The sequence below is a fragment of the Gekko japonicus genome, unplaced genomic scaffold, assembly GCF_001447785.1.
Source record: "Gekko japonicus isolate JY-2015 unplaced genomic scaffold, Gekko_japonicus_V1.1 scaffold398, whole genome shotgun sequence".
NCBI classification, from domain to species: domain Eukaryota; kingdom Metazoa; phylum Chordata; class Lepidosauria; order Squamata; family Gekkonidae; genus Gekko; species Gekko japonicus.
The window spans coordinates 595,207-621,750 of record NW_015164676.1 but is presented as its reverse complement, the minus strand read 5'-3'; the positions used below and the strand labels follow the sequence as shown (position 1 = coordinate 621,750).

General features: G+C 52.8%; 1 protein-coding gene across 1 annotated transcript in view; it reads right to left on the bottom strand.

The window, feature by feature from the left end:
- The window catches only part of LOC107108761 (probable cation-transporting ATPase 13A5), a 60,498-nt gene that overhangs the window by 31,851 nt on the left and 2,103 nt on the right, over positions 1-26,544 (bottom strand). Inside the window, exons 2-12 of the mRNA XM_015409277.1 lie at positions 18,177-18,350; positions 14,939-15,079; positions 14,300-14,370; positions 13,551-13,631; positions 12,720-12,789; positions 10,716-10,850; positions 8,651-8,723; positions 7,368-7,499; positions 4,448-4,618; positions 2,285-2,442; positions 1,464-1,652 (exon numbers count right to left, since the gene is read on the bottom strand). Coding sequence (XP_015264763.1) covers positions 1,464-1,652; positions 2,285-2,442; positions 4,448-4,618; positions 7,368-7,499; positions 8,651-8,723; positions 10,716-10,850; positions 12,720-12,789; positions 13,551-13,631; positions 14,300-14,370; positions 14,939-15,079; positions 18,177-18,350 — 1,395 coding nt within the window. The remainder of the gene's footprint in view (positions 1-1,463; positions 1,653-2,284; positions 2,443-4,447; positions 4,619-7,367; positions 7,500-8,650; positions 8,724-10,715; positions 10,851-12,719; positions 12,790-13,550; positions 13,632-14,299; positions 14,371-14,938; positions 15,080-18,176; positions 18,351-26,544) is intronic.

Below are 26,544 nucleotides of genomic sequence, written 5' to 3'. Positions count from 1 at the left end.
TGAACCTGCACTGAATCCGCTGCAGACTCTAATTTTTAAAGGGCTTAGTGTCAACGGAGAGCCAACGGAGTGTCACAATTGGAGTGCTGGACCCAGATCCGAGAGACCCAGGTTCGAATCTCTGCTCTGCTATGGAAGCTGGCTGGGTGACCTTGGGCCAGGGCTGCCATGCCCACACGCACTCTCAGCCTAAGGAGGGACTTCTTCCTCTATATCCCGCTTTTCTCTCCATCTCAGACTCAAAGCGGCTTTTGGAACATTGTTCTGCCCGCCTCTATTTTCTCGCAACAACACTCCTGCGAGGTCAGCCAGGCTGGCGGGGCCAAGGCACCCAGCAAACTTCCCTGGCAGAAGAGGGGGCTCAAGGCCAGGTCCTTCCCCCATCCAGTGTCCACAACATCACACCAACTCTCCGCCTACCTTGCAGGGTTGTACTGAGCACACAACAGAGGAGGGGAGAATGACGTAAGCCGCTCAGGGTCTCCACGGGGGGGGGGGGGGAAAGGGGGGGGTAAAATGAGGAAAAAAAAAAAGGAGAATTTTCTCAGTCATGACCAATGCTCCCGCTAAGTTGTAGAGTCGCAACAGCAAAAAAATCTACTTTGTGAGCTACTGGCATTAAAGCTGTGAGTGAGTGATTTGGCTGCTGCATAAATGAGTTTGCTCTGGAGCCCTCCTTCCTGAGCTGAGACAAAACTGTGTGAGCCAGAGGCTAAAAAACTGTGAGCTAGCTCACACTAACTCAGCTTAGAGGGAACACCACAGTCCTGTAGGGTAGGATGTAACCTTATCCTCCCATTGCCAGTGGGCAGTGTTCCCTCAAAGCTGAGTTAGTGTGATTCAACCTCCGGCTCACACATTTCTGTCTTAGCTCAGGAAGGAGGGCTCCGGAGCAAGCTAATTTATGCAGTAGCCAAATCGCTCAATTACAACTTTCATGCCAGTAGCTCACAAAGTAGAATTTTTGCTCACAAGACTCTCCACAGCTTAGAGGGAACATTGCCGGTGGGAGGCACATGGAATTCACTGCCACAGGAGGTGGCGGCAGCTACAAGCATGGACGGCTTCAAGAGGGGATTAGATAAGCATATGGAGCAGAGGTCCATCAGTGGCTATTAGCCACAAGGTATAGGTAGGAATTCTCAGTCTGGGGCAAGGGATGTTCTGTATTCTTGGTGCCGGGGGGGGGGGGGGGGAGTGGGAGTACAGCAGCCAAATTGCTCATTCACAACTTTAATGCCAGGAGCGCACAAAGTAGAGTTTTTGCTCACAAGACTCCACAGCTTAGAGGGAGCATTGCCAGCGGGAGGCGAGAGAGAGAGAGAGAGAGAGAGAGAGAGAGAGCTGCCCAGCCCAAGGACTGGGGGGCAGATCTGAAGTGGTCCGGACAGCCAAACTTCCCTCCCTCCGCCCCGTCCCCACCAGCCTGCCCAACCCCGGGGAGCGCCTTCCGTCCCGTGCACCTTGTCGAAGCACACTAGATTGATTTGCCCGCAGATGTTGATCCTCTGTGGGCTGATGCAGAAAATCTTCTTCTTTTTCAGCCTCCGCTGGGCGTAAACGATGCCGGTGGTCATGGCGGCCGGGAGGGCTGGGGGTACGGGAATCGTCAGGAGGAGGAGGGCCATGGCCAGGGTGACTTCTCCAGGTTGCTGGAGGGAAGAGAGCGGGCAGGTGTTTGGGACGGAGCACTGCCCCATCGTGCCCTGGGGGGTGAGGAGCCCGGGCCTGAGGCAGCTGGTCCCCTGGAGAGAGGGGGGAGGGGCTGAGGCAAACCCCAGGGGAAGGCCTAAGGAGGAAAGTGCTGGACATCCACAATCAGATCTTCTGTCTCTTTACAGAACAAAGTCCATCTCACACCTTTTGCTAGGACCCACCCAAACGACACAAAGCAGTGTGGCTGCAACCCTGGGAGGGGACAGAGAATCCCCCCACCCCCCGGGGTCCTGTTTTCCCAATATGAGTTTTTGACGGAAGCGCCGGTGGCATGGCTGGTTTTGCTTCCTGGGACTTCACTCTGGATCTCAGTTTTTTGCAATCTATTTGGTGCAACAGACAGATGCCCCCCACCCCGAACTCACCAGGCAAAGCTACCTGGGGAGCATTCAATTCCACCCCCATCCCCAAATCTGGTACTCTGCCCAAATAGCCCTGAGATGATGCAAAAGGCCTGGCCCAGCCCTCGGCAACCCCAGTCCTGCCCAGCCACGAGCCACTTGCCACGAGCCCCTCACGTTCCCAGGTTCTGGGGGGTTCCCACCCCCACCCTCTTCCCCACCCTCACCTTGTGGCTGGTGTACACGTAGATGGCATAGACCATGCCCAGGACGGCGATCACGAGCAGGCCCAGGATGAACTTGAAGGCGTCTCTGTAGATTTTGAAGTTCAGGGGCTTCGGGTAGAGGATGGACCTCACCAGGTCTCCCTTCGCGGTGTTAAAGCCTGCGTCCATAATACACAGAAAGATGAGATAGACCGTCGAAGGTCATTGAAACGGGGTGTGTCGAAGCCTGCCACGAGACGTCCCGTCAGGAGGAAGGAGGGTCACCGAGGGAGGCAGAGGCCAGGGGCAGCACCGCCAGCCGCTCAGCTCTCACCTGCGCCAAGGCCAGGCGGATCAGGGCAGCTGGAGGCAGGAAAGGGGCCCGCACAGGGAGACGGGAGGTGCTGGAACCGGTGGGATGCGGTGGCCCCTCTCCCCAGAGGCCTCTTGGGACAGTGGAAGCCAAGGAAGCCTCAGCAGCCTGACGCTGCTCCTTCTGTCAAAGGGCTGGAATGTTTAGCGTTTGAAAGTGGGAAAATCTACTTTGGGCACATCCGTTATGCCAGTCTGTTTCATTTTGTCAAGTTTACTTGTTATTTTGCTACTTGACAAAACGTAGCAAGGGGGACTCGCACCCTTTCTAATGAGAGGGCTGTGGCACCTTCCCGACTAGGAAAGGACGAAGAGTCGGGGACTTTTCCGTTTAGAAAAAAGAAAGCTAAGTAGAGACAGGAGAGAGGTTTGTAAGACGGTGCACACAGTGGGGAGAGAGCGGACAGAGAGAAATTTCTCTCCGTGTCCCAGAATAGTAGAACTCGAGAGCACCCAATTAAGCTGACAGGAAGCAGATTCGGGAGGGGAAAGAGGAAATACTTCTTGACACACAGAGTGATTGAAATGTGGAATTCACTACCAGGGGATGTCTGTGATGGCCAGACAGCTTTAAAAGGGGATTGGACAGATTCATGGAGGAGAGCTCCATCAACAGCTACTAGACATGGACTAAAAGGAACCTCCATGTTCAGTGTCAGCCAACTGCTGAAACCCAAAGCCAGGAGGCAACTTCAGAGGAAGGCCTCAACCTCTGTACCCTGTTAGCCTCTACACCTCCTTACTGGACCTCCAGAGGAACTGGATGGCCCCTGTGTGAGACAGGATGCTGGACTAGATGGACCCTCCCTGGTCTGATCCAGCATTGCTTTTCTGATGTTCTTCTGAAGGCCTCGGCCTCTATGCCATTATTGACCCTCCAGAGGAACTGGATGGCCACTGTGTGAGACGGGATGCTGGACTAGATGGACCCTCCCTGGTCTGATCCAGCATTGCTTTTCTGATGTTCTTCTGAAGGCCTCGGCCTCTATGCCATTATTGACCCTCCAGAGGAACTGGATGGCCACTGTGTGAGACGGGATGCTGGACTAGATGGACCCTCCCTGGTCTGATCCAGCATTGCTTTTCTGATGTTCTTCTGAAGGCCTCGGCCTCTATGCCATTATTGACCCTCCAGAGGAACTGGATGGCCACTGTGTGAGACGGGATGCTGGACTAGATGGACCCTCCCTGGTCTGATCCAGCATTGCTTTTCTGATGTTCTTCTGAAGGCCTCGGCCTCTATGCCATTATTGACCCTCCAGAGGAACTGGATGGCCACTGTGTGAGACGGGATGCTGGACTAGATGGACCCTCCCTGGTCTGATCCAGCATTGCTTTTCTGATGTTCTTCTGAAGGCCTCGGCCTCTATGCCATTATTGACCCTCCAGAGGAACTGGATGGCCACTGTGTGAGACGGGATGCTGGACTAGATGGATCCTCCCTGGTCTGATCCAGCATTGCTCTTCTGAGGTTCTTATCAGGGAAAGGCCTCAGCCTCCATGCCCTGTTGTTGACCCTCCAGAGGAACTGGTTGGCCACTTTGTGAGACAGGATGCTGGAGTAGATGGACCCTCACTGGTCAGTAGGACTCTTCCTACGTTCTCAGAGGCCCTGAGCATGGCTTGGAGTTGTCCGCTTGTCTCTCCTGCCCGGTTCCAATCCAGCGAGTGCTGAATGGGGGCAAGGACATCTCGATTGTACAGCGGTGGTCGTTTCCCCTCCGTGGCCCTTCTGCTCCCCCTGGTTCGAGGCAACTTCAGCAGAGCCCCCAGTCCCCCCCGCCCCCCTCCAGCGAGGAGCCCCCCTCTCACCCGTCTGCAACACGACTGCTCTGGGGGGCCCTCTGACGGTCTGCTTGGTCTGGATGACTTCTGTGCCGCAGAAGAGGACGTGGCGCCGGTAGTCCTCCACGCTGTGCGTCTTCCAGGGGAGGGTGTTCTCCGAGTGGGGCAAGGCGGTCTTGGTCACTGGGACGCTCTCACCTGGAACACACACACCATCCCCCCCCACCGGGGTCAGCAGGCCTGTCCGGCTCCCACAGGCTGTTGCACGGGAGAGATGGGAAGGCCAGGGAGTTCAGCTCTTCCAGCCAAAGTGCAGGCACCAAATACCATTAATTAATTCATTCATCAATACACATTAGGCCAAATGGAGGAATCCTCAGAGGAGAATTGTGGGTATGCTCTACGAAATCTGGTTGTGGCTGCAAGGTTGCTCATGGCAAGCCCCTGGAAATACTGGCTAACCCTGGTTATGGAGAAAATCGCTGTTTGCAAGCAATCGAGGGAAGGAAATAGGCCAGTGCAACCATTATGTGTACAAAGGTGGCCTCTGTTCATAAATTATTGGAACAGAATTAAACCTGAAGAACAGACTGGCTGGGGCTGGGGCCGTGGCTCAGTGGCAGAGCCTCTGCTTGGCATGAAGAAGGTCCCAGGTTCAATCCCCAGCATCTCCGGGTAAAAGGACCAGGCAGGAGGTGATGGGAAAAGACTGGGACCCTGGAGAGCTGCTGCCAGTCTGAGCAGGCAATACTGACCTTGACGGACCAAGGGTCTCATTCAGTGTAAGGCAGCTTCATTGTGTGTTCATGTGACTAAGCTTGTGATTGTTAGTAGAATATGAATTAAAGTTTGGGGGGGGGGGTTAAAAATGAGTTTTCTAGGACAGACAGTAAACTTGTGGTAATTTGCTTACCAATTAGTAGACAGGAAATGGCTGTTAAAGTTTGCAGAGAAGATGATCAGAACAGTTATGAATTGGTTTTGGTTTAATAGTAAGTCTTTTAGTTAATTCTTTTTTAATTAGGACTTTACTTTTAATATTAACCCTTTGAGGATTCCTCAGTCCAATGTTTGGTCCAAACGGCCTCCTTCTTCAGGGGCCAGCACTCTCCCACCAGGAACTCTAGGGGTGCGTTCAGATGGGCCGTTTATTCCACTTTCAGCACACTTCAGTAACGTTCACACACTCAACATCTGCGCACCATCCCCAGCCGTCGCTTTCCGGCTCAAACCCCCTTTAAAACGGAGTATTTTGTTACCAGGTCCCCAAATGATGTTTTCCTGATTCTCCGGTTCTAGCTGCACTTTCCTGATGTCTGATCGCTCCTGCGGTGTCGAGCCACTTCCGGTTTAAACCCCCTCCCCGCTCGAAAGCTGCCCGAGGCGTCTGCTTTTCACCCGCCATTTTTTTTAATGCATTGGTGGTGTGCGCATAGGCGGAGCTCCACCACCGCGTTTAAAAAACTGACATTTAAACGGTCGCTTGTTTTAGTGTTTAGATGAGTTTGGGATCTCACGGAGGCCATTTTTGGCTCAAACGTTTAAAGAGAAGTCTTTTGTTAGAGGGGTTGGATTGATTTGCCCTGGTGGTTCTGTGCATGCACCATGATAGTTCCCCCCCCTTCTATGGAGGGGCGCCTATGCGCACGCACAAACTGAGGGGGGGAGAGATTTGAAACCCGCCGACACATGCTCCTACACATCAGTAGTGTAGATGCCGGGGTGCGACATGACTGCGCGGTGAGGCGGGATAAGGGAGGTAAGTGTGATCGCAGTTATCCAGATCAAATATAATCCAGTTAGAACCGGAGCAGTTTAACCCGCTCTCAGTACGCCGTCTGACCGCACCCTAGAAGTACAGAATTTTATCAATAGCGAGGAGGGGTGCCGGTCTCCGGGGGGGGGGGGCCTGGGGATCCCCTGGAATTATAGCTCATCCCCAGACTCAAGAGGTACCCCACTGAGGTCTCTCTCCTCCTGAGGCTCCATCCCCAAATCTCCAGGAGTTTTGCAGCCTGGATCTGGCAACTCTACGCCCCCCCCCCCGTCCACTGCCGGGGGTGGTGGTGGACCGAGCAACCCTCTCAGCAAGGCAGAGGAAGCCGCAGGGCCTAGTCCGTGTCGGTGGCTTCCTCCTCCTCCGACCAGTGCGTAGCCGTTCCCACACGGACCGGGATTCTTCTTCATGAAGGCTCCCGTTTCTCCATGCTGAGGAGATCCCGCAGAGCAGGGGGTCTGCACATACCCCGCCTACCACCTCCCCCCCCTTCCCCCCAGTTCCACCCCTTCTCAGCCCTCCTGGTCTTTGCATGGGGCTCCCCATTCCAGCTTCCCTGACAGGCTCAGTGGAGACAGCAAAACAGGGAGGGTGCAAAAGAGCCGCCAATCAGGTCGTTCCTGAGAACCCCAAGCACACAAAGACAAGTCAGCCCAGGCCAGGGCCAGGCTCTCGAGGGGCCCCAGGCAGAGCGTTCCCAGGGCCCCCCTCCCCTCTCCTTCCCCCCACAAGCCCCCCCCCCACATGCCCTCATTCGCCCCACGCTCACCACCGGCTGCAGCCCTTTCCCCAGGGCCACCAGGCAGTGAGTGCAGCCGAACACATGAACCCACCTGAAGCTGCCTGACACTGAATCGGACTCTTGACTCATCACGGGCAGTATTGTCTACTCAGACTGGCAGCTGCTCTCTCTCCAGGGTCTCAGGCGGAAAAGGGTCTTTCCCATCTCCTCCTGCCTGGTCCTTGGAGACTGGGGATGCTGCTGGGGGTTGAACCGGGGACCTTCTGCATGCCAAGCAGAGACTCTTCCGTCGAACCACGGCCCCTCCCTAAGCACGACATGGTGGTTGAGGGGATTGTGGGCCTTCGCGAAGTGACTGACCTCGGCTACCACCCCTGATATCACTCGGCCCTTCCTGCACAGACAAGGACCCCTCCCCTGCTTGGTACCTGTCAGCATCCCCTCGTTGATGATGCAGCTGCCATCCAGAAGGACAGCATCACACGGCAGGGAAAGCTTCTGGCCTTCCAAGAGGATGACGTCTCCTGGCACCAAGGAAGAAGACGCCATCTGACGGCGACCTACAGAAAGACAAGACCAAGGGGTGAGATGCTCGGAAGGGAGTCCTGGAGGACTTCGGGGGGCTGCCGATATTGATGTGCCCAGACTGACCCCTGGATGACTCTCCTATACAGATGGGCACAAGCCGCATGAACTGAAATGAACCAGAAACCAGCAGTTTCCTCACGAAAATTGACTGGGAGCAGAAAATGGGGTTAAATGGCTTGGAGCCATTTAAACCCATGCTTTCTGCTCCTCACCACTCAGCTGTTTTTTGTGAAGAGCAGAAAGCAGGGGTTTAAGTGTCTCCAAGCCATTTAACCCCCTGCTTTCTGCTCTTCATGAACTGCCACAAACTGCCCACAAACTGCTTTATAATTACTGGAAGTTCGTGGCAGTTCTTCAGTTTGCAAACCACAAACCGCCCAAAATTTGTCACGAACTTTTGTTTGTGAGCCGGTTTGTGCTCGTCCCCACTCTCTCATTCTTTCCTTAGGCTCAGTGTTCACTTGTAAAGAAGACTCCGCCTCCAAGCCAATGGGATCTGGCCCGCCCAGCCTCTTCACCCCCTGGGCTGTGCCTTCTCACCCCCTGCAAAGCGCCAAATGAGAATGGATTTCTCGACTCTTCTAGATGGCCCAGCTGCAGTCTCTGAAAGACAGATCTCCGACACGAGGAGTTCCAGAGCTGAGGGTCAACCCCCTAAGGAGGCCACTCCGTGGCGCCTTCCTCTGGTGGGCATTGCCAGGAAAGTGGTGCCCTGATGCCCAGAGGATGCTCTGTGGTACGGAAGGCCCAAGCGCCAGAGAGCTTGGCTGGCCAAAACCAGCACCTTGACTCGCTTCTGGATTGCAGCCCTGCAGGACCTATGGTTGCCAGCCTCCAGGTGAGGCCTGGGGATCTCCTGGAATGACCACTGACCTCCAGAGTACAGGGACCAGTGCCCCTGGAGAAACGGGCAGCTTCAGGGAGTGAACTCGCAGACATCACATCCCTGCTGCCACCCTCAAGTCTCCAGGAGTTCCCCAACCTGGAGTTGGCAACACTACAGACCAAGGAGCACCCGCCTGGTCCAGCGTCCTCTTTCCAATGCCCAGAGGCTCCATTCGTCTGCCACGGCCAGGAGCCAACGACAAGTTTTATCTCCCTAAATCTGCCCAGCTTCACACACCTTCGTGTTTAACCCAGGCCGTCACTCGCACGTTGTTGTGTTCTTCCACCAGGTTGTGGAGCTTGATGGATTGCTGCGGATTGGAGAGCAGAAGGTTAAATGCCGGGTGGTGCCTGGTGTTTCTACCCAGAGCCTGGCAGAAGGAATGGGGCGGAGGGGAGGAGGGGCACACTCCGGAGGAGACTGGCTCCGCTCTCTGGAAAGCCTCAGCCGCCACAGCCAAGCCCCCAGACAAAGGGAAGGGAAACTTAATCGGATTGTCATGGCCCTGCCTGCTCTTTCCTTGCCCCGGGCGGGCGGCAGAGGAGTGCCTGTAGGAGGGGAGGCTGCCCCTGCAGAACGAGCCAGATGATGGGGGGGGGAAGCCCCTGTACAGGTAGGCTGCTTCCGTCCATGGGGGTTGCTCTACCTGGTTATCGAGGCTAGGAGCCGCCTCCCACACATATTTATTTCATCTATTTAAAACATTTACCAGCTGCCTTTCTTCCTCACGGAGGAGTTCAAGGCATCTTAAAAAGTAGATAAAACACATAAAGATCGAAATCTCAAACGACAGTCCAAGCCTGCCGGGAACTCATTCAAATGCGGTCCTAAATAAAACCACCTTCGGCTCCCTCCTAAAGATCAAAAGCGAGGGGGGCCAGGCACACGCCCCTGGGGAGGCTGTTCCAGAATCGTGGGGCCACGACTGAAAAGTCTCCCTTTTTTTGTGCCCACCCAATGGGCTTCTTTGATTGGTGGGATGGTGAAATAGACTGGGTTCGAGATGCGTGTAGTGATCAGCTCATAGTTTATGAGTGAATCAGCTCAAACTAAGGACAACTCTAGCAGGGCCGGAGCCCTGCTTATAAGCCCGTAGATTGGCACACCCATCACGCACCCACTCCCAACAATAGGCTATTTACACAATCATTGCATCCCAATTGGTGGCTGCCCGGATCCTGCTGGAAGCTCACCCTTCCTCTGGCAGCACCGAGTTGCAGGGAAACTGTGTCAGTACATAACAGGTGGCCAGGAGGGCCCTCTCCCTGTGGCTCCCTTAGAGAGCCAGTTTGGGGTCGTGGTTAAGGGCGTGGACTCTAATCTAGGAGAACCGGGCTTGATTCTCCCACTCCTCCACTTGCACCTGGCTGGATGACCTTGGGCAAGCCATAGTCCTGGCACAGCTGTTCTTGAAAAAGAGCAGTTTCTGTCAAGAGCTCTCTCGGCCCCACCTCCCTCCCAGGGTGTCTGTCTGTTGTGGGGAGGGGAAGGGAAAGGAGTTTGTGAGCCACTCTGAGACTCCCATACGTAGTGAAAGGTGGGGTATATAAACCCAATCTCCTCCTCCTCCTCTTCTTCTTCTTACTTCCCGGACAGGAACATGTGGGAGGAGACACTCCTTCGTGTGGATCTGACCCTTTCCAAAGTACCTGAAGAAGTGAGCGAGCGGTGACTCACAGAAGCTCATCCCCTGCCATAAGTGTTGTGAGTCTTTAAGGTGCTTGTCACAGCCAGGGAACAAGGGGTCCCTAAGGTCAGGGGGAGAGGAGGAGAAGACGAGTGGGGGGGGGAGAGATTGGATTTATGCCCCACTCTTCACTCAGAGTCTCAGAGCGGCTGACAGTCTCCTCCCCTTCCTCTCCCTGTGAGGTAGGTGGGGTTGAGAGAGATCTTGGGAGAACTGCTCTTGAGAGAACAGCTCTGAGAGAGCCATGACTGACTAAGGTCACACCAGCAGCTGCATGTGGAGGAGGAGTGGGGAATCAAACCCGGTTCCCCCAGATTAGAGACCGCGCTCCTAACCACAACACCAAACTTCTGAGGAGGCCAGGGAAGGACACGCGGGCATGTGGTGGGTGGGAGGGAAGGAGAGCAGGAGTGACCGTGGGTGGGCACAGGAGGGCAGAGGGGCCCTGAGAACTGTCTGCCCAGGGCCCCCCCAAAAAACCCAAGAACTGGCCCTGCAGCCCTGCCCAGGTGAGCGAGGAAGGCCTCCAACTTGCTCTGCAGCCAAAGGCAGAGGCCGCCTCTGCACTTCCCCTTGCAGGGAGGAGAAAGAAGGCCAAAGGAGCAGCCCAGTTACCTGCCGCAGGTCGTAGGTGGTGAGGGCGATGGAGATGACGGAGAGGATGATGATGGCGACTGAGTATTCGATGTAGCCCTGGGTCAGCCACAGCGTCAGGGTGAAGACTTGGAAGACGTAGAAGGGGTTCAGGATCTAAAAAGAAGAAGAAGAAGGAGAAGAAGAAGAATGTGATGCTCTGTCATCTTGGTGCTTGGGGGGTCAACAGTGGGAGGGCTTCTAATGTCCTGGCCCCACTGGTGGACTTCCTGATGGCCCCTGGTATTTCTGGCCACTGTGTGACACAGAGTGTTAGACTGGATGGGCCTTTGGCCTGATCCAACATTGGCATCTCTTATGTTCTTATAGATATTGTTTACCTTATGTTCTTATGAGAAGAAGAAGAAGAAGAAGAAGAAGAAGAAGAAGAAGAAGAAGAAGAAGAAGAAGAAGAAGAAGAAGAAGAAGAAGAAGAAGAAGAAGAGATTGGATTTATACCCCTCCCTTCACTACCCAGAGGTGTCTCAGAGCAGCTTACAAACTCCTTTCCCTTCTCCTCCCCACAACAGACACCCTGTGAGGCAGGTGGGGCTGAGAGAGCTCTGACAGAAATGGCTCTTTTCAAGAACAGGTCTGACAGGACTGTGGCTTGCCCAAGGTCATCCAGCAGGTGCCAGTGGAGGAGGCGTGGGGAATCAAACCCGGTTCTCCCAGATTAGAGTCCGCGCACTTAACCACGACACCAAACTGGCAAACTAAGGACATAAGTCAGGCTCCACAGTTACAGGCAGGCTCAGGGGGCGCCCGGTGGCTTCCATGACGGAAAACCACATGAGATGCTCATCAGCATGTCCTCTGCTGGCCTCCATCTGTTGGGCTGCAGACAACGCAGTCTCCAGGCCGAAGCCCCTTCCTGATGAGGAAAGGCTGAAGAGCCTGGAATTTTTCTGTTTAGAAAAGAGATGACGGTGGGTGGACATGACAGAAGCTTAAAGAATTATGCATGGAGTGGAGAGAGCTGGCAAAGAACTTTTCCTCCCTCTCACATCCAATGAAACTGATGGGCAGTAGGTTCAGGACAGACAAAAGGACATCCTACTTTACACAGCCAGTGATTCAAATGTGGAATACACTGCCGGAGGATGCAGTGGTGGCCGCAGGAATACACGGCTTTCAAAGGGGATTAGATAGATTCATGGGAGAGAAGTCTATCAATGGCTCAGTAGCCACGGTGACTGAGGGGAACCTCCATGTTCAGAGGCAGTCAACCTCTGAATCCCAGAGGGAAGGTCTCGGCCTCTCTGTGCCCCATTGCCTGGTTTAGGAAGCCTCCTGTCTAAGCTAACATCTGCATTCGGGCACTGTAGGAAATCAGGGTTTCTTTATTGCCCACCTGAAAGCCCCCGAAAGTGGACAAACTGTGGTTAGCCCCAGCCAGATTCCTACGCCGAGACCTGTCCCAGAGAAGGCTGAAAATCCACTGTATAACCTGGCAGGTATTTCTAGCTGGGCTTGGTGCTCTCATAGTGCGCTCACAGTAGCCTCACACAACCAGAGAGACAACAACAGCACTCGCTAGCAAGATCCAAGGACCCCTGGGGGCCCGGATAGTCTGTGTGTTTGTCCTTGTGGCTGCATTTCCTCATACGCTGCCACACCCCTCCCTCCCTTTCTCCCTCTGGAAAACCACTGATTGTCAGCTCCTGGTCCGACTGCACGTACCTGTGCAAATAAATAGACACCGATGACATTTTGTAAGCAAATAAAGGCCCCGCCAAGAGCTCAAGGGGAACCAGAACCTGCCGCCCCATTAAAACAGAAAGCCGTCCCCACGGACTCTCCCGCCCCAAGCTCTGCCCTTTGGCCAACGCGGCAACCTTCACCCCTGAAAGCCGAGCCAAATCCAGGGGGCTGGAAGGGGCTCGGGGGGGCATGACAGCAAACCTTTTAAGCCTCCCCCCCCCCAAAGCACAGGCAAACAGAGGCTGCGGGCCGGAAAGGCCCTTTTGTGACAATGTCGGTTACCTCTTTAAAAAGCAGTTTCCAGATGGGGCAGATTTCCACTTCAATGGCGTTAGGCCCACAAACTAACTTCCTGCGAGAGAGAGAAAGAGGAGGAGGAGAGGATGTTATATCTGTGCTGTCAGAAGTCCAATCCGACAGGGCCCAGCACCCACACTGGTCTCACAGCTTTAATGCCAGTGGCTCACAAAGTCGAAATTTTGCTCACAAGACTCCATAGCTTAGAGGAAGCATTGCTCCTGAGTGCCACCCTTGGGTTCAGAGGAGACCTCCCTGGGAGGGGGAAATGCCCGGCTCTCTCTCTGAGCGGCAGAATCGGACATCGAGATGCTCCGGCCCCCGGAGGTTCCTCCCTCTCTACGCCCTGCAGAAGTCCCCCATCCAAGGCTTCCTTGAGATCATCACGTGGTTCATCTTTCCACTACCGGGGGAGGTGTTGTCGTTGTTGGGGGAGGTGGGGAGAGAAAGACCCTCTGATGTCTGAGGCCACCTACAGAGTCTGGGACTGAGGTGAGATTTGAACCGGAGACCTCATATTCTGAAGGCTGTCATTAGTGGACCTTCCAGACAGAAGCAACGGAGGGCTGAGAAGGCATGCCAACCTCCAAGGCAGGGCCTGGGGATCCCCCGGAATGACAGCTCATCGCCAGACTACAGAGATCAGTCCCCCTGGAGAAGAATGGATGCTTTGGAGGGTGGACTCTCTATGGCATTGCACTATGCTGAGGTCCCTGTCATCCCCGGGCTCCATCTCCAAATCTCCAAGGGTTCCCCCCGCCCCTGGATCTGGCATCCCTAGCTCTGAGGCAGCATCTGGCTAGACTGGGGGCATACCGGAAATCCTGCTCTTGCGTGGTCAGCCCATCGGCAAACTTGTGATGGATTTCGTAACATGTGTTGCTGTCCTCCAGTGACCTAGGAAAGAGGAAATCCAAGGCAGATGGAACGACAAGCAGAGAACTTTTGTTACCCAGAGCTTCCCACCAGCAAGTCATAACAACATCAGAAGAGCCCTGCTGGATCAGACCAGTAATGGTCCATCTAGCCCAGCCTCCTGTCTCACACAGTGGCCAACCAGTTCCCCTGGAGGGCCAACTACAGGGCACAGAGGCCAAGGCCCTCATAAGAACATCAGAAGAGCCCTGCTTGATCAGACCAGTAATGGTCCATCTAGTCCAGCCTCCTGTCTCAGACAGTGGCCAGCCAGTTCCTCTGGAGGGCCAACAACAGGGCACAGAGAACGAGGCCCTCATAAGAACATTAGAAGAGCCTGCTGAAACATCTAGTCCAGCCTCCTGTCTCAAACAGTGGCCACCCAGTTCCTCTGGAGGGGCAACCACAGGGCGTAGAGGCCAAAGCCTTCATAAGAACATCAGAAGAGCCCTGCTGGATCAGACCAGGGAGGGACCATCTAGTCCAGCACCCTGTCTCCCACAGTGGCCAGCCAGTTCCTCTTGAGTTCCAGCAACAGGGCATAGAGGCCGAGGCCGAGGCCTTCTCCTGATGTTGCCTCCTGGCTCTGGGATTCAGAGGTCGACTGCCTCTGAATGTGGAGATTCTAGAAGACGGACATTAAAACTCACCCAATTCTCTGGAACTGTTTTGCAGAGACGTCCCATACATAGCGGATTTTTTGTACCCGGATGTACCTCACCTACACGAAAGAGTTGCAGGACAACCATCAGGAATCACCAGATCGGATCCCTGGCTGCTACTGAATTCCTCCCTAGCTGTAATTTGGGCTGGATTTGGGCTATGCAGGTGGGATGAGGACTTGTGGACATCTGTGTGTCATGCCCATACGGCAAGGAAGGACTGACCCCGCCCCCACAGAACAGACTGCGGACAATTCCCACCGTGCCCAGGGGCTCAAAGGTCACTACGTACACACAAGCCACGACCCTTCCAAAAGCTCTCCCTGCTGGCCCCGAGGAGGACAAAGAGGTCTCCCGGTCTCCCTAACTAAGGATGCCATTAATGGCCCCACCTGCCCCAAGGACCTGGAGAACTTTGATTCTACGAAGGTTAGCAGAGTGGAATCCTGGGGGAACTGAAGGGTTGGGGGGCAGGAAGTGCCCACCTTTAACCTCCGGACGAGGTCCTGTGAGGTGCCTCCTCCCTCTTCCACCATGGGATGAGGCAAAGGAGTTGTGGAAGGGCCCCCTCATTGTCCTCCCTTCGCCCCATGGCTTGCATCCAGCCCCAAGAGGGGTACTACTTACTTTCAAATGCGGCTTCATTACGGCTTTGGAGATGACACATTCCTTGTCAGCGCCAAAGACATGACTCAGTTTGTCTCTGTCCAAAAGTTTCGACAAGTCGATCCAGATCACCTTCTTCCTCGTGTACCTCTGAAACTCATCCTGGGGGGGGGGGTTGGAACATTCAGATTCTTGGGATGCAGACCTGACAAACGCCCCCTCCCCCTTCAGTGTTGAGGACCTCCTTGAATCAGGATTAAGGAAAGCACAAGGGATTCTTCCTCTGAGGCCCGCTGCCTTGCCCAGAGCTCCCAAGTGGCACAGAGGGCTAGAGGGCAGGTGGAAAGACAGCCGGCTTCAGAAGCCCCCGAATATATTTAGTCTGGAGAAAAGGCACTGCGTAGACAGAAAGCAGTTTGCTTAATGGTTTTCGGCTCTGTTTCATGAAAAGTTTTGGGGCTGCTAATGCCCAATGGCCTGTGTCTCTCTTAATGGCTTGTCTTTTAACAACATGGATTTGTTTGGACTGGCAAGTTTCATTTCACTTTGTTTGAGGAAGAAGTGTGCGTGCACCCAAAAGCTCACACCCAGAATTAAACTTTGTTGGTCTTAAAGGGGCCGCTGGACTCCAAATTCGTTCTGCTGCTTCAGACCAACATGGCTACCATTGGGATCTACTTCTAACGTCTCCTCAAGCAGAACTCTGAAGAGGTAGCACAGAAATAGTCTTAATAAATAAATACATTTGTAGCATCGCTCTCCTGGCTTCCCCTGCATGGGACAGTCATTCCGTGAAGGGTCTCGCCTTTCTCCCAAGAGCCTCTCAAATGACCCTTCCACAGGAGGTAGAAAAAACGGGGGGGGGGGAGCAAGGCTATTTCCTCCGGAGGAATTTGACCCGCAGTTGCACCATCACACCTCCCTTTAAAGCTGGGGGCGCACTCTGTCAGTGTGTGACCAGACGCAACTGCGGGTGAGTCGTTTTTTGTGTGTGCCGTTTTCCCCCCATGGGCTTCACTGAGGGATCGATTAATCGCACCTCCACACTGAGGGCTCCCTATGGAGTTTGCGATGACGCGCATACTGCAAAGGGGGGGGGAAACAACAGCACAGAGTCGGGATGGCCTGATCAGACCATCGCGACGGCATGAGGGCGTGCTGGAGGGATCAGACACAGGAAAGTCCGTCCGTGGCCCATCACAACCCGTTAATGACTGGATTTCCCCCAGTGTCTTTTAACTCTGCTTCTGCGGCGGAATGGGTGGCGGAAGGCTGCGGGGCAGTTCCCAGATGTTGTTGTCTGGTCACACCCTTTAAATCCGCCCGGCATGCGTTGGGTCTAATTGGGCATATGATTGCAGCCTTTGAGTGAAACCAGGAGCCTGGAAGTAGTCGCCAAACTGGTTTACAACAGTGGGGCAAACGTCCTGATAGAGGACTAAAAAGGTAAAGGAGGAAGAAGAAGAAGAAGAAGAAGAAGAAGAAGAAGAAGAAGAAGAAGAAGAAGAAGAGGAGGAGGAGGAGGAGGAGGAAGAAGAGGAGGAAGAAGAAGAGGAGGAAGAAGAAGAGGAGGTGGAGGAGGAGGAGGAGGAAGAGGAGGAGGAGATTGGATTTCTACCCCGCCCTTCACTACCCAAAGGTGTCTCAGAGCGGCTTACAGACTCCTTTCCCTTCCCCTCCCCACAACAGACACCCTGTGAGGTGGGTGGGGCTGAGAGAGCTCTGACAGAAACTGCTCTTTTTCAAGGACAGCTGTGCCAGAGCTTGTGACTGACCCAACGTCACATCAGCAGGTGCAAGTGGAGGAGTGGGGAATCAAACCCGGTTCTCCCAGATTAGAGTCCACCTGCACTCCTAACCACGACACCAAACTGGCTCTCAGGTTCCCTTGCTCGAAAGCCAGTCGCGGTGCTCATCTCCATTTCAAAGCCAAAGAGCCAGCGCTGTCCGAAGACGTTTCCGTGGTCATGTGGCCAGCATGACTAGACACTTTCAAATGTCTGAAAAGTCAAAGAAGGCGATCGAGACCAGCAGGACCGAGAAGGCTGGACTCCCAGGATCAAGCGTGGATTCCCACACTAGGGAAGACTCCATCAGTCCCTCTCCGCCCGTGTTCAAGAGTTTCCTTTTGCCACCCAGAGGATGAGGAGCCTCTCCGGCCCCTCCCACGGAGAAGGACTGTGAGGGGGGGGGAAGGGGCTGCTCTCGGGCAGAGTCTGGATCTGCTTCCCCTCAAGCTCGTTGGGGCCACAGTTCAGACAAAAACCATTGTCCAAAACCCTTCTCAGAAAAGCCATTTTGAATCCCTAGAAGCCAGGAGGAAAATTTAGCAGCCCAGGCGGCCACCTTCTGAACCCACCTTCTGCCAGGCACAGGTCATTTCAGTGGCGAGAGTGACCACCACCCAGAGCGGCGAGAATCGATGGGTGCCAGCTCCAGTTGGGAAATACCAGGAGGCTTGGGGGGAAGACCCCGAGGAGGGAGGGATTTGGGGAGGGGAGGGACCCCAGCAGAGTGCAAGGCCATAGAGTCCACCTTCCAAAGCAGCCATTTTCCTCCAGGGCAACTGATCTCTGTGGCCTAGAGATCAATTGCAATCTCAGGAGGTCTCCAGCCGCCACCTGGAGGTTGGCAACACTGCTCTGTCCACGACATCTTCCCAGCCACTCAAACCTCAGCAAGAAATTGTCTTGTACCATTACATTCCCACGGCTATTTTCTGTTTGAAAGTGATAACCAGTGTTCCCTCTAAGCTGAGTTAGTGTGAGCTAGCTCACAGTTTTTTAGCCTCCGCCTCACATATTTCAGTCTTAGCTCAGGAAGGATGGGGCTCCAGAGCAAACTAATTTATGCAGCAGCCAAGTCGCTCGCTCACAACTTTAATGGCAGTAGCTCAGAAAGTAAGAATTTTTGCTCACAAGACTCCACGGCTTAGAGGGAACATTGATAACCCTGGCTTTAGGTCCCCCGCAGCAAATATAAAACAAAATCCTTATTATGCTATAATGACAACGACTGAGCATGAAGACAGGGCCTCATGCCATGCCCATCAGCATGTTCCTGTTACCACATTTTCAAACTATCTGTGCCACCGTGAGCCATCAGGTCTTAGACATTTTACTACCTATAAAAAAGATGTTCCAGGCTGCTGAACTGCGGTGGGAGCTTAGAGCACCCAGGCGGACCAAATGCAGCATGCCCTGGTTTATAACACCCAAGGAGGTGGACCTGCCTGGGAGAAGGAAGACCAGGGACCTACCGTGGCCCTGAGCAACACCACGTCTGCCTCCTCCAAGTCGCACGGCACGCAGTTGGCCCACACGTCCCACGCCGGCTTCCAGTAAAAGACGAGCAGGAGAGCTCCGCAGGACAGGAGGTAGCCGGCAATGCACAGGGCCCTCCGGAACCCGTGGGTCTTGTAGCCAAATATTTCCTGTGGAGGACATCGATTTGAAGAGGCATGACACACAGACGTTTTCTCAAGAGCAGAAACGCATCCCGTCTTGGACTAATATGCCCTGTGGCACCCCCAGTCATCTGCAGGCGGAAGAAAGCCAGGCAGCAGCTCCACGCTCCTTGAGCCAATGCGTCTCCCACACTCACCAGCAGCTTTACTGGTAGGGTTACCCGCTTCAAGTTTATTTATTTATTCATTCATTTGATTTTTATCCCGCCCTCCCCTCCAAGGCTCAGGGCGGCTGACATAAAATAGCAACAGCTAAACAACAATATAAATATCAGCATAAAATACACACATGGTTATTAAAAACAATTCACATAAAGACGGCGATCTGGTAATAGTAAAGTGCATAATATATCATACAGCACTAGTTCCACTATCGGCAGGCTCAGGCTGGAAATAATATTGGCACAGGGCATAAGTGGTAAAATGCAGCTCGTTACCTAAATGCCTGGTGGAAAAGCTCCATTTTTGCAGCCCTGCGGAACTGTGATAGATCCCGCAGGGCCCTGATCTCCTCCGGAAGCTCGTTCCACCAAGTTGGAGCGGCCACAGAGAAAGCCCTGGTCCTGGTCGATACCAGTTGGGAAGTTCCCCCAGAATTACAGCTCCACTCTAGACTACAGAGATCAGTTCCTCTGGAGAAAAGGGATAGTTCAGAGGGTGGACCCCCCAGGCTCCATCCCCAAATCTCTGGGGGGGGGGGTTTCCCTACCTGGATCCAGCAACTCTACCCCCCATCCCCCACCAGTGGCCAGAGGGGATCCAGCAACCCTAAGAAAGAGGCCCAAAGGGGGTCCGTGCCCATTCCGACCATTATTCCCTCTAAGCTGGGTTGGTGTGAGCTAGCTCACAGTTTTTTAGCCTCCAGCTCACATATTTTTGTCTTGGCTCAGGAAGGATGGCTCCAGAGCTAACTAAGTTATGCAGCAGCCAAATTGCTCACTCACAGCTTTAATGCCTGTAGAATTTTTGCTCACAAGACTCCACAGCTTAGTCGGAACATTGATTCCGACCATTCCTCCTGATCCCAGAAGTGTTAGAAGTGCATTTCTTCATGAAAGGCACTCTGCGCATGCTCAGAAACAAGCCTTCCTGTATTAATATGTCTCAAGGCCAAACACGGCCACCGAATGAAGCTTCTAGGCGAAGACCTTCCTGAAATGAAATTGGGGGTGGGGGGGTGAGCAGCCTAGGGGAGTGCGGCCTGAGGGTGGGCAAAGCAAGGGCTTCAAGCAGGCAAGGGGGGTGGCTTGGCTCTGGCCGTCGGGTTCACCACAGCCAACACTCCTGCCAGTTCTGACGGGCAGTGCTCCCAAACACTGGTGGGCAGGTTGGCACTGGCCTCAGCCAGGAAGGGGCTCCAAACGCAGGATGGGACCGCCTGGGTCCAGCTGGGTCACCCCACCACAAAGTTTTCTGACAGTCATGCTGAGTTTTATCCTCCAGGCAGTTCCAGGCGGTTTCCGGTGTTCTCCCCTCCTCTGTTTTAACCGCACAACAACCCTGCGAGGTTGCCTGGGCTGAGAAAGAGCGATTGGCCCAGGGTTGCCAGCTCCAGGTTGGGAAATACATGGAGATTTTGAGGTTGGAGCCTGAAGAGGGTGGGGTTTGGGGAGGGGAGGGGCTTCAGTGGGGTAGAATGCCCTAGACTCCACCTCCCGGTGGCCATTCTCTCCAGGTGAACTGACCGCTGTCTGCTGGAGATCGGCCGTAATCCCAGGCGATCATCTCCTGGAGGCTGGCAACCTTAGATCGGCCCAAGGCCACCCCTGGTGACCTTTCCTGCAGGGTGGGGGGTTTGAATGTGGGCCTCCCTGGCCGTAGCCCGGCTCTTGAAGCGCCAGCCCCCACTGGCTCTGGAGCCCCCTGGAGCCGGGGGTCGGACGAGGTCCGAGGGCTCAGCTCCATTCCTTGAGCCGCTTGCTTTGTTTGCTCCCTCTTTCTCCGTCAGGCTTGGAACTCCCACGCGGGATGCAAAACTAGCCGAGCCCCTTTTCTGCCCGGCCTCCGTTGTTCGGTCTAATAAGTCTGTCTTCCTCACTGCCCGGGGACTTACTTGCCCCCTGCTGGAACCCCCTGGATAATTGTCAAGTGGGTTTTGGAGGACCTTCCAGAAGGAAGCCCGGCCCTGAGATCTCAGGCCAAGTGAGCGGGAAGCTGGGCAGGCTCTGCTGCCACCAGGGTTGCCCGCGCAGGGAGGAATCTCCAGCGCTTGGCCTCTCTCTCTCCCTCTCTCTCTCTCTCTCTCTGCTCCGTCTCATTGGTTGGCTGAAACGTCAATACCGGGTAAATTGGTGGAGACCATTATTAAGGAAAGAATTAGTAGGCACTAACAAAACCTATTGAGGCAGACTCAGCATGGGTTCTGTAAGGGAAGGTCTTGTCTCACTAACCTGTTAGTGTTCTTTGAGGGGGTGAACAAACATGTGGACAAGGGGGACCCAATAGATATTGTTTACCTTGACTTCTAGAAAGCTTTTGATAAAGTTCCTCATCAAAGGCTCCTAAGTAAGCTCAAAAATCATGGGATAGAAGGACCTTTTATGGATCAAAAACTGGCTAATGAATAGAAAACAGAGTGAGTATAAATGGGCAGTTCTCTCAGTGGAGGGTGGTAAGCAGTGGGGTACCGCAGGGATCAGTACTTGGTCCACTGCTTTTTAACTTGTTCATTAATGATTTGGAGATGGGAGTAAGCAGTGAAGTGGCTAAATTTGCGGATGATACGAAGTTGTTCAGGGGGGTGAAAACCAGTGAGGTTTGTGAGGCACTCCAAAGGGATCTGTCAAGGATGGGCAACTGGGCGTCAACATGGAATATGGGGTTCAATGTGGCCAAGTGCAAGGTGATGCACATTGGAGCCAAAAATCCTAAATATAAATACACATTGATGGGGTCTGAACTGGCAGAGACTGAGCAAGAGAGAGATCTTGGAGTTGTAGTGGATAACTCACTGAAAATGTCGAGACAGTGTGTGACTGCAATAAAGAAGGCCAATGCTATGCTGGGGATTATTAGGAAGGGTATTGAAAACAGATCAGCCAATATAATAATGCCCCTATATAAATCAATGGTGAGACCTCATTTGGAATACTGTGTGCAGTTCTGGGCACCACACCTTAAAAAAGATATTATAGCTTTGGAAAAAGTGCAGAAAAGGGCAACTCGAATGATAAAAGGGTTGGAACACTTTCCCTATGAGGAAAGGTTAAAGCGCTTAGGGCTCTTTAGCTTGGAGAAAAGACGACTGAGGGGTGACATGATCGAGGTTTATAAGATTATGCATGGGAAAGAGCAGGTAAAGAAAGAGGTACTTTTCTCCCTTTCTCACAATACAAGAACTCGTGGGCACTCCATGAAACTGCAGAGCGGTCGGGTTAGAACGGATAAAAGGAAGTACTTCTTCACCCAAAGAGTGATTAACACATGGAATTCACTGCCACAGGAAGTGGTGGCGGCTACAAGCATGGACGGCTTCAAAAGGGAATTAGATAAGCATATGGAGCAGAGGTCCATCAGTGGCTATTAGCCACAAGGTATAGCTAGGGGCTCTGGGGCAAGTGATGCTCTGTCTTCTTGGTGCTTGGGGGGGGTCAACAGTGGGAGGGCTTCTAATGTCCTGGCCCCACTGCTGGACCTCCTGATGGCACTGGTATTTCTGGCCACTGTGTGACACAGAGTGTTGGACTGGATGGGCCTTTGGCCTGATCCAACATTGGCATCTCTTATGTTCTTATGTTCTTATGAAGGGCTGCCTGCCTTCTCTGGGGCAGCCCCAGGTCTCCAGTCCCAGCCTTCTTTTACAGTTCCGCAGGGCCTGCAGGACGGAGCTCCACCAAGCTTTCAGCTGGGGAGCCACCACCACTATAGAGCCCTGGCCCTTGGCTTTTGACACCTAGCCTGAGCCGCAGGAAGATCTTGAGCAGAATGACACCTACGCTTAGGAAGTGTACTCTGAAAGTACACCATCTTGAATAACTAACCAACATCTCCAGCACTTTATGAAATTGTATTAGCTATAGTGAAATGGTTTTAGATGATTTTATGTTGTTTTAATGGTGTTTATATATCGCCTGTGAGCCGCTCTGAGCCGGCATTGCAGGGAGGGCGGGGTAGATATTGGATTAATAATAAATAAATAAATAAATTCTTCCTGAGAAGAGCTTGCCCGAGACAGATCTTACCGAAACTCTTGTGCAAGAAGGGAACCAGGCCTCCCACATTTAACACCAGGTTGGGAAATTCCTGGAGATGGGGGGGCAGAGCATGGGGGGAGGCAGAGCAGTGTGCAACTGCAATGAAAAAGGCCAACGCTATGCTGGGGATTATTAGGCAGGGAATTGAAAACAAATCAGCCAGTATCATCATGCCCCTGTATAAATCAATGGTGGGACCTCATCTGGAGTCCTGTGTGCAGTTCTGGTCACCACACCTCAAAAAGGATATTATAGCAGAAAAGGACAACTACAATGATAAAAGGGTGGGGACACTTTCCCTATGAAGAAAGGTTAAAGCGCTCGGGGCTCTTTAACTTGGAAAAATGATGGCTGAGGGGTGACATGATCGAGGTTTATAAGATTATACGTGGGACAGAGCAGGTAGAGAAAGAGGTACTCATCTCCCTTTCTCACAATACAAGGACTCCTTGTGGGCACTCAATGAAATTGCTGAGCGGTCGGGTTAAAACAGACAGAAGGAAGTCCTTCTTCACCCAAAGAGTGATGAACACATGGAATTCACTGCCACAAGAGGTGGTGGCAGCTACCAGCATGGGCGGCTTCAAGAGGGGACTAGATAAACATATGGAGCAGAGGTCCATCAGTGGCTATTAGCCACAAGGTACAGATAGGAGCTCTCGGTCTGGGGCCAGGGATGCTCTGTATTCTTGGTGCTTGGGGGGGGCAACAGTGGGAGGGCTTCTGGAGTTCTGGCCCCACTGCTGGACCTCCTGAAGGCACCTGGTATTTCTGGCCACTGTGTGACATGAGAGTGTTGGACTGGATGGGCCACTGGCCTGATCCAGCACTGGCTTCCCCCTTATGTTCTTATGGGGAGGGGACGGACCTCCGTGGGGTCTAATGCCACAGAGAGTCCACCCTTCCAAGCTGCCAGTTTCTCCAGGGGAGCTGACCTCAAATAGCTGGAGACAAATGGCCACTCTGGGCGATCTCCAGGCCCCACCTGGAGGCTGAACAACCAACACAAACTATATAAACAACCGTGATGGAATCACTAAGATATTATTCTATGAAAAATTGTATGTATTTACTATAAAGATCTGTAACATTAATAGATTTTCACAATACATATAAGTCCTTGATAATGAACAAAGTGCTTAGGTCAAATAACTGTCCACATAGGCTAGGCCCGTGGCTACAGTGGGGCATTTGGGGGGCTGCCCCCTTAATTAAAAGCCCTGCCCCTCAAATAGCCATGCCACAAACCTTATTTTTGAGGAGAGACCCCTCCACACTGCCTGCTGCTGAAGGCAGTGGGCTTACATAAGAACAGAGGAACATAAGAGAAGCCAATGTTGGATCAGGCCAATGGCCCATCTAGTCACACAGTGGCCAAAAATACCAGGTGCCATTGGGAGGTCCAGCAGTGGGGCCAGGTGTATAAGAGGTGCTGAAAGTATCAGTCTTGAGTGCCCTTCTAAGGTCCTGGTCACACGGAGATTTAGCAGCGCTAAAGGCACGAATGTCGGGCGGATTTTCGGGGCGCAATCACACCGCAACATCTTGGAAGCGTAGCACACCCGTGGCCAACCCGTGGCATCCCACCGAAGATGCGGAGTTAAAAAGTACCAAGGAAAGTGCACTAGTATCTGGAAAACGCGCAGCACAGGTGGGTGTCTGATCACGGGAGCACTAGTATCCCGTGGCATCTGGCGCCCGTACACGTCCCGTCGTGAACTGGATGTTTTTTGTAAGTGCACGCGCACAAACACAAAACTGAAAGCAGTGCGGCTCCACGGAACTGCGCATGCGCACTAACGTGAAACGCTTGTGTGATCGCACCGTGCTGCTTCTTTGCCACGCTGCAGCATCGCCATGTGATCACCAGCTAACAGCCTAAGCCCAGAGATTCGGGGGACCGTGTGATTGGGCTACTGCACTTTATTTTGCTCCAGGGCGAATAGTCACGCCTCCTCCCCCCCCCCGTTATCTGGCCCATGTGAGCGGGCAAGCTTCCTTGTCCCATGGAAGTGAATTCAAAAGGCCTTCTGATTTTAAGTTAACTGCCCCATGGGCCTGATATAGGCATTCTGAACTTCTAATTGTCAGCTTCTTCATCCATTCAAAATTCCGTGTGGCCATCCCTCCTCTCGGCCGTCGGAATCAGAATAAAGTTTATTATATGTGGCCATTGGCCATCACAATTCAATATACAACTGGATCCCTGATATCTTAAAATACGCATTTCGTTATTAAATTCAGTAAGAGTTAAATTCATTTGTACAATATCTAAAATATTTAAAATGCCTCAAATTTAAATTGTATACAGCATTTACAAATTCCATTTCCAATTGTGACAATGCTAATGCCTTGTGTCTCGGTAGGCTGCGTTCCTAAGAACCACCTTTTCTCTCGCTTTCCCGGCTGCTAACGCAAAAAGTGCTACCTGATAAGGGGATTCACGTCCGACAACAGAAAAATTAGCTTGCCACTGTCAGAAAAATTGTGCAGTTGATTAAGTACTTGGGATAAAAATCTATTTCTAAGATCCGGATATTGTGTACAAACCATTACATAGCGAACAGAAGTTCCACATAGACAAATACGCTGTTCTAGGGGAATTTTTAGGTATCTTCCCGTCAGTACTTCTAATGGCATGTTCTGAAATCGTAATGCCGTGAATGCCACTCGTAGACTACGTGCAGTAATGTTTATCAAATAGGAGGCTCTTAGATGACCTTTCTCTAAGTTTTCATACCAAGGGGCAGATTTTGACTGAGCAATTAACTGGTTATCTCCTAAAGCATCTCCATTACATACCCATTGGCGCAGGTCTTGACTATTCCCTGAGGGTCTAAGCAAGTCATCTGGTACAGTGTATTGAGAAGTGATGTTATTTAAAAATACAGAGAGAGGATTTTATCCTTACTTAATAGGGCACAATAACTAAGTTAGCTAAATGATTCACTTGGTAGCAACTGGTATTTCTTCCATGATTTCAGGACAGCGAAATGGCCTCGAGCCCTGATTGAGGGGGCACCGAGTTCTGCCCGCAATGAGGCTGCTGGTGTCCCTTGAGGCAGTGCCAGAAGATGCCTCGACTCTCGGCAGCCAAAGCCACATAATTTCTTCCCTTCTATTAATAGCACATCCGCGACTTCTCGCCAACAGGGTGGCTCGAAACCCGGTTCCGTTGCTCTTCTTCAGGGCAAATTCCACAGCAGTTAAAAATATAATCTGCTGTTAAACGACTCACAAACATCCCATAATTCCTCCCTTTGATAATACAGTGAGATCCACTCTGTGAAGTGCCTTCAAAATAGGTGGCTCAGCTTGCTTGTAAAAATTCTAATCTCAATAGAAGAAGAGGAGGAGATTGGATTTATACCCCGCCCTTCTACCCAAGGAAGTCTCAGAGTGATTTACAAACTCCTTTCCCTCCCCCTCCCCACCATAGACACCCTGTGAGGTAGGCGGGGCCGAGAGAGCTCTGACAGAAACTGCTCTTTTTCAAGAACAGCTCAGACAGAACTATGGCTTGCCCAAGGTCATCCAGCAGCTGCGAGTGGAGGAAGAAGAAGAGGAGGAGATTGGATTTATACCCCGCCCTTCTACCCAAGGAAGTCTCAGAGTGATTTACAAACTCCTTTCCCTCCCCCTCCCCACCATAGACACCCTGTGAGGTAGGCGGGGCCGAGAGAGCTCTGACAGAAACTGCTCTTTTTCAAGAACAGCTCAGACAGAACTATGGCTTGCCCAAGGTCATTCAGCCAGGTGCAAGTGGAGGAGGAGTGGGGAATCAAACCCAGATTAGAGTCCGTGCACTTAACCACGACACCAAATGGTAGCTTTCAGACTCAGTACTGCTTGCTTTGTGCTGGTGGTTCAACTTCTCTCCTGATCCCTCCTAATTTGTAACCCACCTGGAGGTGGACAGCCCTACACATCAGGCCTCTAAATTGGTGTGTGTGTCCGTCCCCCCCCCC